The sequence below is a fragment of the Maylandia zebra genome, linkage group LG2 (genome assembly GCF_041146795.1).
Source record: "Maylandia zebra isolate NMK-2024a linkage group LG2, Mzebra_GT3a, whole genome shotgun sequence".
Taxonomy (NCBI): Eukaryota; Metazoa; Chordata; class Actinopteri; order Cichliformes; family Cichlidae; genus Maylandia; species Maylandia zebra.
Window position 1 is genome coordinate 40,224,326 of NC_135168.1, and position 12,006 is coordinate 40,236,331.

At 39.2% G+C, this 12,006-nt stretch overlaps 1 protein-coding gene across 2 annotated transcripts in view; it reads right to left on the reverse strand.

Annotated features, from left to right (window-relative positions):
• The window catches only part of spock1 (SPARC (osteonectin), cwcv and kazal like domains proteoglycan 1), a 117,283-nt gene that overhangs the window by 26,432 nt on the left and 78,845 nt on the right, over positions 1-12,006 (reverse strand). For both annotated transcript variants that reach the window (XM_076873580.1, XM_076873581.1), the window contains exons 5-6: positions 7,652-7,766; positions 1,962-2,094 (exon numbers count right to left, since the gene is read on the reverse strand). In XM_076873580.1, the coding sequence (XP_076729695.1) occupies positions 1,962-2,094; positions 7,652-7,766 (248 nt within the window). The remainder of the gene's footprint in view (positions 1-1,961; positions 2,095-7,651; positions 7,767-12,006) is intronic.

Sequence of the window (12,006 nt, forward strand, 5' to 3'; positions counted from 1 at the left end):
AGAGCACTGTCCTCTTAATAGGATATTGAGTGTGTGTGAGAGTGTGTGTGTGGTTATGATGAGGGAGGCATGTAATGTAATAATAAAACATGAATAAGCTTGAGACCAGCAGCTCACTGGTGAGCAGAGTTTAAGTTGGGCCACAGGGACCCATCACTCCAGCAGCTAACTGAACCCCTCCAACTAATTTACCACAGAGAGCAGAGGGATTTCCTAGCCCTCCCCCGGCTTTTTGTTCTTCCTCTTTTTTCGCCTTTAACACGACTCCTCCTCAGCTCAGTCCCAGCTCACAGGCAGTGTTGGTCATTAGCGAGGCCTACGTCCCGACTTCTGCGGGTCAGGGCACAGACCTTGATAATCGCAGTTTGTGTCATACTGATTGGTTGGAGTTGCAGTTGTGGATTTCGCTGGTGCAGTAAGGATGGAGGTCTGGGTAGGTGCGTGGGTCAACAAAACATAAGGATGCGCATGAAAATGTTTATTAGCCAGTTAGCATTATCTATTTACTATTATTTTTGTACTCCACCTCCTACCCTATGACCCTAACCCCCAGCAGGTCGTGGCAGACCGCTGCCAGAGATTTCCTCTTCTTAAACGTTTTTCCTTGCCAAGGTTGCCAAGTGCTTGCTCATAGGGGTCAAGTGGTTGTTGTGATTTTCTCTGTATTATTATAGGGTCTTTACCTTACAATATAAAGCACCTTGAGGTGACTGTTGTTGTGATTTTGTGCTATATAAATAAAATTGAGTTCATTTGAATTCTTCCCTCAGTCCTGAACTGGAACAGTGTGGTTAAGAAAATGTATAGATGGATGGATGTTCTCTAACTATAACATAAATGGAAGCTTATGGAGGCTATTTGAATCTACAGCACACTTCAACCACAGTGTCACCGTGCTATAAAGATCAATGTATGTGTGTATGTGTGTATGTACGCATGTATGTTCCCTTCTCCTTCTAGACGAGTGGACCAATCTTGAACAAACTTTGCATTGAAATTGCCTAGGGCACCGTGAGTGCCAACATCTATATAGCTTATACAAAAATTCTATCTAAATCTCACAATCATATATATTTGTACATTTGACAGTTCAATTGAGTAGTTATCTTCCAAAGGAGCTGAGGAGATTAACATGCTTAATGTTGGGATGTCCCCCCAAAAATTTCCAACACACAAAAACATATACTGCTCTACTTTTATTGATTGTGTCTCATCAGACAAAATTGCGCTGTTAAGGTAAGTTCCTGACTGAAATGTTGGAATACATTACAGCGAAAGTGACAAAAAGTCTTCAGTTCCCAGATTGCTGCATTTTGCCAATAACTGTCATTAAGACTTTGAATTAGCTGTGTAAGACACTAAAGTGCTGTCCATTATGTTTTACGGTTTCTGTGTATTGGACTGTGTTTCACTGCTGACAACCAAAGGGTTGAATACAAGGACAAGAAGTTAAGATGAACATGGACGTCAATAAGAATCTACAGTGTGTTATACCAAGGACGGAGCCTCACTTCTTTATGGCATTTTCTGCCCCTGGATATCGATCTTCGCCTCCCCCAGCCCTAACTTCTTCTATTTACTTTCTTCTTGACTTATCACAAAGGTTAAACCGTGAAATGTCTTTTCTAATTACATGGTGAGTTTGTGTCTATGTGCGATTTTATGTAGCTCAGGAGGCGCTTACAGGTAGGAGTTAGTGGCTAGAAAGAATTGCACGGGACAATGGGTGAACAGTTTTTCCAAAATGCCCAGTGACATCACAGGCAATGTGATGTTTTGAGAAATTTGCTCAGCAGACTATTGGGAACCTGCAGCTCAAAATGAATCAATGCAGTGGAGGCATCTGGGTAGGAAGAAAAGGTGACGACTGATGAATTTGAAGAAGAATGAGCACAATTGAGTAAGAGCATCAAAACTATAGATGCTCATATTCCAATGATGCTAACAGAGTTATGTCTCACCTCGGAGGAGTAAGTGTGCCCATCAGAACCACAAACAGGAGTTGACTGGAGGGCTGAGCAGAGCCTGCATTTCCCATGAGCACCAGCTTCAAGCCTATGCTTGTGGCCTGCACTGCCTTTCCTGGGTTTCACACTGGTGGAGAGAAAAAAACATTACAAACAATGTTTTAGACCAGCGGTCTCCAACCTTTTTTGAGCCACGGACCATTTTATGCCCGACAATATTTTCACGGACCGGCCTTTAAGGTGTCGCGGATAAATACAACAAAATAAAACTAGTACCGGTACTGAAAAAAAGAAGATTTATTCATAACACACGTGAAAAGACCCAGGAAAACCGAGTTAACGATCAAAACGATAACAAAATAATGCTGAAAACCGATAAAAACCCTGAAAACCATACATTCCACACCTGAGCCTCAACTCTCGCGGCCCGGCACCAAATGACTCACGGACCGGTACCGGTCCGAGGCCCGGGGGTTGGGGACTGCTGTTTTAGACAGTTATATGTTTGACTTTTGACATACAAAGTAAAAGATTACACAGAGCCAGAAGCCAAACTTTTAGTAGTACATATAGTATAGGCATAATAACATTTGTGTGCAGAGGGAAATTGTTGTAATGATCATAATTCTTTTTTTTGTCAGAGTCAGAAGAAGCAGATTTTCTGAGAAGTCCCTTTCAATAAGCAGTGTAATTATGTTTGATCCAAATCTTGCAGCAATTTCTGTCTAAGTGCTCTCATTGAACACCCGGCTGCCTCCTGATCTATCAAGCAGATAATAAAGCTGAAGAGACTCTTGAAAATTCTGTAAATTTCTGTAATATTTCTCAATTTGGAGAACACCTCTGACCAAGTGAATGTCTGACATGTATAAAATATTCAAGAACAAAAAATAGTAAAAAAATCCATTCCAGAAACCCCCCCCTCCCAAACCAAACCAAACCAAACAAAAAAAACTTTCCCACTGGAATATTACCGTAAGTGTTGGGCTATAAGCACAAGCTTTGAACCCTGCGGCTTTTAGTCAGGTGCGGCTTTTCTATGGATTTTCCATGATTTTTGTCATATCGTAAGACGATTTGTTTTGTTTGTTCCGGTGTTGTGCGGCACTACGTTGCCTGGCGGAAGGGCATGTGATCAGACACACAGTATCGGGTTCAAGAGTGGTATGTTGGTCACATGTCCATCCGCCAGGCAACATAGTGCCGTACAAGTAGCGCGAAAAACAAACTTCAAAGTACCGCTATGCGACACTGGAGAAGAGGACTTTGGTGGTTTTAGTGCGCAGGAAGATGGTGGTGAATGACTGACTTTTCTTCTTGTTAAAGCCGTGTCACTGCACCTGAGCCTAAAAGGTAGTCCAATCTATTTTTCTGGTGTGCTGTAGGTTATTGTTATGTACTACATTTGTTACTCATTCATGAAGCACAGTACATGTTTTGTACTTGTAATTACCGCTACTTGTACATATACCTAAAAAGTTATGTAAATATGTACCCATAACTTGTTTTTCAAAATATTAATAAAAGGGGTGTGTCTCCAAACAGCCATCTCTTTCCTGACAATTCGCTTTGTGTATATTCTCTTACATATGATAAGTCAACATTGAAACACCTGCGGCTTTTAGTCAGGTGCGGCTAATGTATGTACAAAACAGGATTTTCCCCTGATTTTAGCTTGTGCGGCTAATATTCAGGTGCGCTTTGTAGTCCGGGAAATACGGTAACTTACAAACGTTTTCACAAATATTTTGTTCTGATCAACAGTTTCATGTACAGTTATGTAAACTGGTAAGTTTTACAGCATACACAGCAAATAAATCATTGTTGGCTAAATTATCCAGTCCTGAGACTCGTTCATTAAGTGAAATAAATACCTTAATCAAATATACAGCAAAGCATTACAAAAAAGATACTAAATATAAAAAAATGGTTGGCAAATATCCTTAAAATGAGGGCCCGGTGGCGCCAGTGTTCGGCAGCCTCGCCTCTGTCAGTGCGCCCCAGGGTGGCTGTGGCTACAATGTAGCTTGCCATCACCAGTGTGTGAATGTGTGTGTGAATGGGTGGATGACTGGATATGTAAAGCGCTTTGGGGTCCTTAGGGACTGGTAAAGCGCTATATAAATACAGGCCATTTACCATTTACCATTTAAAATTGCAACTATTTATCCCATATTTTAAAATTTAAATAAACACAGCTCGCAGCTTTCAAATGAAGTGAATAATCCAAAGGTCAAAGGATTAAACATGGAAACCATTTATGAACCAAATAAAAGAATACATAAAACACAAAACAAAAAATGCAACAAATCACCAAATAAGATCAAGATAATAAAAGCACAGGATTAAGGTATTACAATCTTCAGTCACCCCACATTTATTTAAACATGTGCAAACCTACATGTAAATACAGTATATAAAACAAAAAACAGAGTTTGTACAATTCTAACAAGCCTGAAAATCAATATTTGTTATGACTAAATTTATTCTTGAACAAAGCCTGACCTCTCTGAGAGAAGCTTTTTTTCAAATTTCTGAGTTTTTTAAATAGTCTTCACCTCCACAGAGCCTCCATCGTGTTTCTCAGATGGCTGTAGACACTCACTGTGGTATCTCTCTCCTGACCTCCTCCGTACATACTGACAGGAATCTGAGCTAAAAATGTCACATTTGGATTCATCACCGTATAAGACCTGTTACCACTGATTTTCAGTCCACTTCTTGTGTAATCTGGAATACCTCAGCCTAAACTCCCCATTTTCCTTCCTTAAGAATAGCTTCTTGACAGCTATCCTTCCACTGAGATCAGTTCTGATGAGGCTTCAGCGAACAGTAGATGAATCGACTGAAGGCCATATTTATCGCTCAGGTCCTGTGTCAGGTCTTTGCTGGATTTTTTACTGTTTCTTAACCTGTATTGTTCATCTTTTGTAGATAGTTTTTTTTTCCAGGCTTGTAACTTCTTCTTTTGTTGTCTACACATCCAGTTTCCTAATCTAAAAAAAGTACTATTTCATGCCTATCAAACTGCAGCATTTAAAACTGGTTCTCTGCTAAACTATCTGTGTGAACACAACACGGGTGCATTCTTGATGTTTGAATGATTCATAGGTCAGTGTTCAGGGGCTTAAGAAATCCTGAAAATCTTTTAAAAAATTGTCAGGTAGAAGGACTGGATTGAAAACGAGTGAACAAGCAGCCAATGTCCAAAGAAAAACTTAGACAGACCTACAGAAAGCCTGAATAACTGAACTATTGCTCCTGATTAATTGAAAAAAAAAATCAGTCTTGCTCCTACAAAGCAAATTATATATACAAAATGAGGGGTCGTTCAAGACTTTGTCCCAGTAATGTACATTTAAGTCTATTCCATTATAAAATCATGTTAAGAGCGCAACAAACTAACTAAACTAGTTAATGCTGCTAAAGCACAGCAGGCATGCACACATCACTGAAAAATAACCCATACAATCAGCTAAATGTAGACAAAAGTTCATCACAAAGGCCAACGCTTCCCCTCATCCATCTCCCAATCATTTTATTAGAAGACAAGACAGTAGCGATATTTCCATCTCAAACAGACAAAAGAAAGTGATCATTATCTCCCTCATCTAACAATATATTTCAGCTACCCGCTGAGAGTTTCCAAGATGCTGTAGTCTGTAAAGTTTCTGATTTGACATAAGTACAACCCCGTCACAGCGGGACAGAGGGGGCGAAAAATTATAAACGAGCCTCCATAATGGTTTTTGAATTACAGCTTGGTTGCTAATGTAGACGTTCAAGCCTGCATCTAAATATTATCACCCCAATAAGAAAAGTCAGTTCTATACTCAAATCTTTCAGTTTGAAGAGGAAGACCAAAGAGTGCTTGGGATTTTTGTGTCGACAGCTGTTTAGAAAAGGAAACTAATTTGCATAAGGATTTTTGTTTGTGCTGTTTACAGGGAAGCAGTGAGTAAAATCTAGATAAACAGGACATACTTCATCACTGTGTAAATTATTACACAATATGTGTTTGCCAATGTCTGGAGAACAACAAAGTTTGGATTTGGCCTCTAGGAGGACACTGAATCGGTTTTATGCCAATTGGTGCAACTAGTTTATCTTAAATTGATTCAAAATAATATACATATCATTGTCAAAAGCTCGGGTGAATGATAATACTTGGAAATTTCACAGTCCAGGTGAATAATTTGTCACATTAGAGCGAAAATAGCACTTGTAATTAATTTAATACAAATGGAGGGAAAGAAAGGATTATAGTCAAGATTCTTAGGAGCTAATGACTTGAGGAAATCAATTAAACCCAAGACAGAGACAGAGAAATATTCTGATGTCTTCTTGAAGAAATGCTTCTTGAACTGAAAAATTGAAAACCCTTAAAATTGGCAATGGTTGAAAACACAAACAAATTGGGTGGTGACAGAGCAAACAGATAGTGTGATTAAAATTAATTGGTGTTGGGAATACGTAAGCCAATGTCTGTCATTGAAGCACGCTGAGTTATTACACAGTGCTAACACACAAAACACAAAACGATACTTGTTTGCTTTTGCTTGATGTAATTTGTTGAAACTGCCTTGCAGGTAGTTAGGATATTGAAGTTAAACTTGGCATAGCACTTTAAAAGATATAATAAGTTGTAGCTTTTCGAGCTCGCTTAATAGCACAAATTTGATTTAAAGAGTGAGAAAAAAAACTCCCGCTGCTCTTCGGTATATGACAAAGATAATATGTGTTTCGAAACTGTTTCAAAACTGCTCAAAAACACAATTAACGTTGCATTATCATAATCACATTCACAAACCTGTTTCTGATGTGTTGTAAAGACTGCAACAGAGTATGTTGGAGATTCACATTATAATAGTGTGTCCCTTTCATCAAAAAGTACAAGCTCACTCCAGTATTTTTCTCGATCTTAAGATTTCTTTTAGCTTTACATTATTCTTAGGTGCAATTTAGATGCTGGCCATTGTTAAAGACAAACTTAAATTATAACAAATCTCTCATTTTTCATGCTTTGTTCCTCAGGATCCAGACTTTCTTATCATTTTTAAAGTGGTCTTCACCTTTCGGAAGGTCTTTCAAAGCGTTTCTTAGACATTGGCTGCTTTTTCACTCATTTTCAGTCCAGTCCTTGTATCTGTTTCTGGGTTTGTTAAAACACTTAACAACAAAGTGTTCACACATTAAAAAGGCACCTAAGTCAAGGAACAAACCACTGTTGTGTCTATACATAACAGGCAACTTAGCAAAAAAAAACAAAATTTTGATCCACCATGTAATACCATCTGGAAAAGTAATTGGGAACTGCATGATTTTTCTGCAGTGACCTGAAACACTCGTAATGTAGCAAAAAGCATACCTCATACTGTTCCACACAAAGTGGAATCATAGATTGGCCTCCCCAGAGCCAGTGTGGGATGTGGGATCATCTTGACAGACAACAGAACAGAAGGTGGACAATATCCAAAGAAGAGCTTTGAATGTCCTTCAAGAAGCCTGAAGAACTATTTCCAACAATTACTCAAAGTACAAGAAATCTTGCTCGAGAAAGTTCAGGCTGTGCTGAAGAATAAAGGTGGCTGTACCAAATACAACTTTCAAGTTATTTCCTTTGCAAAACATGAAGAAATGGGGGGTGGCTGAAGACTTTTCAAAGCACTGTAACTGACTCTTACCTGTGGCCTGGCTGCTTGTGATTGGTGCAGATCGCCGTCTGGTAGTCATGACTGACACAGATCTTGTGAGGAGGACAGCGAACCTTCAGGCATGGATCCTTGGTGGCATCTGGTCCTAAAAATGAGAAAGCAGAAACAAACTTCATCTCTGAGCTGCAAAGAATAAGTTATCAGAAACACATAGAACAGGAGGATCAGCACAATGAAGCGCTGGGGTTGAAAACTGATGCAGCAAAACATCCAGCTCCTCTTTTGGTTTTACAGTTGGCAGGCTCTTATGTTCTACTAACTGAAGCAGGCAGAAAAATAATGAGTTGGAGAAAACGACAGAGGAGAAGAATGGTAAAAGGTATGAAGTAAACGTTGAGTTTTCCGCGTTGTGAGCTGCTTAATGAGTACTATTCTCTCCGAGCGTCAACCCCATCTTCCTCCAAATCAATCTCCAGAGTGACATCATTGCCGTGGCAGCCAGGCACAGCTGGCTGGTGTCCAAGATGACAAAAGATCAAAGCAGCTCATTGACTCTGAGCATTGTGTCATTTCACACTAGGCTAACAGCACAAACCCGCTTTCATTTGACAGACTGAGGAAAAGGGAAAAAAACAAAAAACCCCATAGGAGGCGTGTGAGGTGAAAGTGACAGTGGGAGTAAAAGAAAAAGACAAGAGCTTTTAGCACAAATGGAGTGAGAGAGGCCAGCCAACACCAGCCAGTGCACTCTGGACTAGTGGTCATAGTAATTCTGTCAATTACACAGTCTGTACCAGATATGTATAAAAGAAAGATGAAAGCCCTTAAAATGGACAAACCCGAGTGACAAGACAAAGCTAATAAAATGAGATCAAAGACGGAGCGGGTTTTTAAACCGCATACGGAGACTGCATGCTGTCCCCGCAGTGAGTGGACAAAAAATTGATTTCAAATCCTAAGTTAATTAAGAGTGAGTACAAAGTGTATAGATCAAAGCCCAGCATTATGTACAAGTCATTACCATGAGGCTGCTAACATCATAAAACAAGAGCGGCCTTGTCTCCATTAGGAAACTAATGGGTTGTGTTTGAGCCACAGCTGGTGTCTGATGCCAACATCAAGTAGTTTCTGACCTGATCACACACCGCGCTACGGTTTGCATTATACTTTATCATCATTAAATTGTCCAGAAGTCCGAACACGGTGCTGCAATCTCAACAATCTTTGGGGAAAATATATAAAACAGCTATGTATATAAATTGTAAACATGTGCTACTGTGAATATCTGGAGCTGTCAGATATTATGGAAGAGCTTTCTTTATCTCTGAGGAAAATGTACAAACCAAACACTAAAGATGGTGAAGCTTAGATAGTCTCAAGGAAAGAGATTCATAGTCCCCTGTAGACATCTGTCATAAATGAGCAGCACACTTTTCTTCCTCCTTACAATGCGTGAAACGCATGCACAGATGCAAAAATACATTTATAAGCCTGCATGGCCTCTTGTAATCTCCAGAATGCAGAGAGAGATGGAAGGTCAACCTCCCTCCTGATAGCTGTCTGTTGTGCAATGTGCTTCTTTTGCCTGCTGATTTGGGGGCCTGTCCTCACCTCCATCTATCAGCACTGGAAGAAACCCATCTTATTTCACTTAGCTGAAAGATGGCATTACCACTGCAAGGAAATGAGAGATGAAGGAAACGAGAAGAAAGTGACAGAGGAAGGATGGAGGAAAGAGGGGGTGGATAGGTACCTGGTTAACAGAGGATTGGAGGACAATTTGGGATCATTGGGCGACCTCCACTCTTAGATAAATTGGAAAACACACACACACACACACACACACACACACACACACACACACACACACACACACACACACACACACACACACACACACACACACACACACATACAAATAAGGGACACCTAAATACTCCCAATCACAGAGGATCCTATCATATGTAAGTTTTATGTAGTAAACAGTAAGAAGTCACTTTATAGAGACAATGATAGTCCAAATGAAATATTGTGTTCAGCTGGTGTTGAGAGTATTTTGGATAGGTGAAGAATTACAGTAGATAAAAATTAAGTGAAACCAGGACAAGAAAAAACAAGGGAAGAGAGAAAAAGGGTGAATAAAGCAGGAGAAGGTGGAAGAAAGAGGAGCCAAGATAAGGATGAAAGTTTAAGGAAAGGAAAGAAAAAAGATATTGAAAAGAGAAGAGAAGATGACAGGATAAAGAGGATGGAGAGAAGGCAGAGAAGAGAAGAAGCGACTAAAAGAGTGCTGGGTGACAGAGAGTTTTATCCATCTATTTAAAGCTTGAGTGAGCAGCACTGGTGGTTAAACCGGCCAATCAATTGTAATGCAGGAGCACTGCAGCACATTTGCCACCTCTCTTTCAGTCTCTCCTCTGCTTTTCTCAAGTATAAGTCGAAATGCACAAGTAACAATCAAATTGCACTTAGTAAAAGTGATTTTACTTTAAAATGTTCAATTTTTACCACATTTCTATAAATAAACCCACTCTCTGCTGCGGATATGATTTTTTCCATAAAGAAACAGAAAGTGCAAAAAATCTGGTCCTCGTCTGTGAGCATGAAGTAAATATGATTCATTGTATGACACGCGCAGTGGATAAACCATGCTTTGCTTTACAACTGAGAACTCATAAAGGAGAAAAATATGGAGCAAATCATGTGTGTGTTCTTTGTGTGACGCTAACCATTTCTGCAGAAGAGCAACAGTCTTACTCACAGACACCACTACTAATTTGTTTAGCCATTGTCCTTGGCCATATGTAGGGATGACTGATTCCCCTCGGGTGAAGGGTTACCAGTCTGTTGGGATGAGACAGATGGAAGAGCTGGCAGAGCTGTAGCTGAGGGTGAAGAACGCACAAGATGCCTGCAGAGCATTAACAAATGCCCTCCGTTTGAATTCAAGATTGGCATATTTATTTTTTTCCTGTCATTAACAAACATTGTTTGTATATAAACACTAGTTTGTGGGGCTTGTGGCATGGAATTCAGCGTTTTAAAGTGTACAATAATGGCAAAGTTGAGCTTCCTCAATGGACAAACTCTACGACTTTTAAGAATCTGCCTTTGAGAATCTCTTGGCCTACACATACATAAACAATGCATGGCTGTTGTAGTGCTTTGAACACTGCAAACCCAACATCAGCCCCACTCCCATCTGGTCAGATCTGCTTTTATATAGTGTAGTGAGGATCAATATACTCCCTGGTTGGTAGCTCACGCTCAGAGAGCACAGCAAACACATAAAAGAGAACACATTACCTGCTGAAATCAAATGTTGTGCTGCATCTTAGTAGGAAAAATAAGCTCAACTGAGTGAACATTAGGATCAAAGTCACCCTCTTTAAGATCATGTATAAATAATATCCATATATGTCTATCGGTGAGAGATTAATCAGCTCTCAGCATACACATAAATCATTGTGTTAATGTTTTGTCTAAGCGGCACGTCTTTTATGCACTCTAGTTTTAATAAATGCCTCACGCATTAATTTTCAGAAGCCATAATAATAAAACCCAATACTTCCATCACTCTGTTCACTATGTTACATACTGTTACAGTATATCTCAAATACCATCTTTCAGCTCTCATATAACTGACAAAAGAATTGAATTATGACTGCAGTGATTCACTTTGTGCTTATATGGCAAGCTTTTAAAGATGCAGTATATTTTTTTTTTCATACGTGTGTGTTCTATGTATATCCAAATCCTTAGGGACTAATAAAGTATGCTGATTCTGATTCTGATAACAGTGGGTCTCATACTCATCTGTCATATTTTAGTAAGTTCTAGTGCTATAAGATTATTATTATATGATTATTATTTCAAATAACTATAGATTAGATGCGTAATGATTTATTTGCTTATAAAAACAGGTGATAATTAACTTTTCCTGATGTCTCAAGAAAGGTGTCCAATTATAACAAAACGTCTCAGTTTTTCAGCGTTCAGTCCACTGTGATACTACTCTCTGCTGATGTAACTCAAATGCTTGGAATTGTTTCTTGGCTCAACCACATTATTTCGGTGTTGTATGGCAAGCCATGGGTGATGTCTCTTTTGGTAAGAAGATTGTAATACTACCTGCATGCTGCTAATAATTCAGACCTCTCTGTCTCAGATGCAATAGTTTGGAAAACCAAACTCATGACTTTATGCATTTTTAAAACACAGGGAGAAGTAAAAAAGAAAAAAAAAAAAAAAAAGGTAAACAGACTGCTTTTTTAGAGTTCTCTTTTACTTTTATCCACCAAACAGTTATTACTATGCATACAGTGCTTTTCTCAGCACAAACCCTTTTGATGAACATATTTTAGGAACCTGTACCTTTCCCAAAG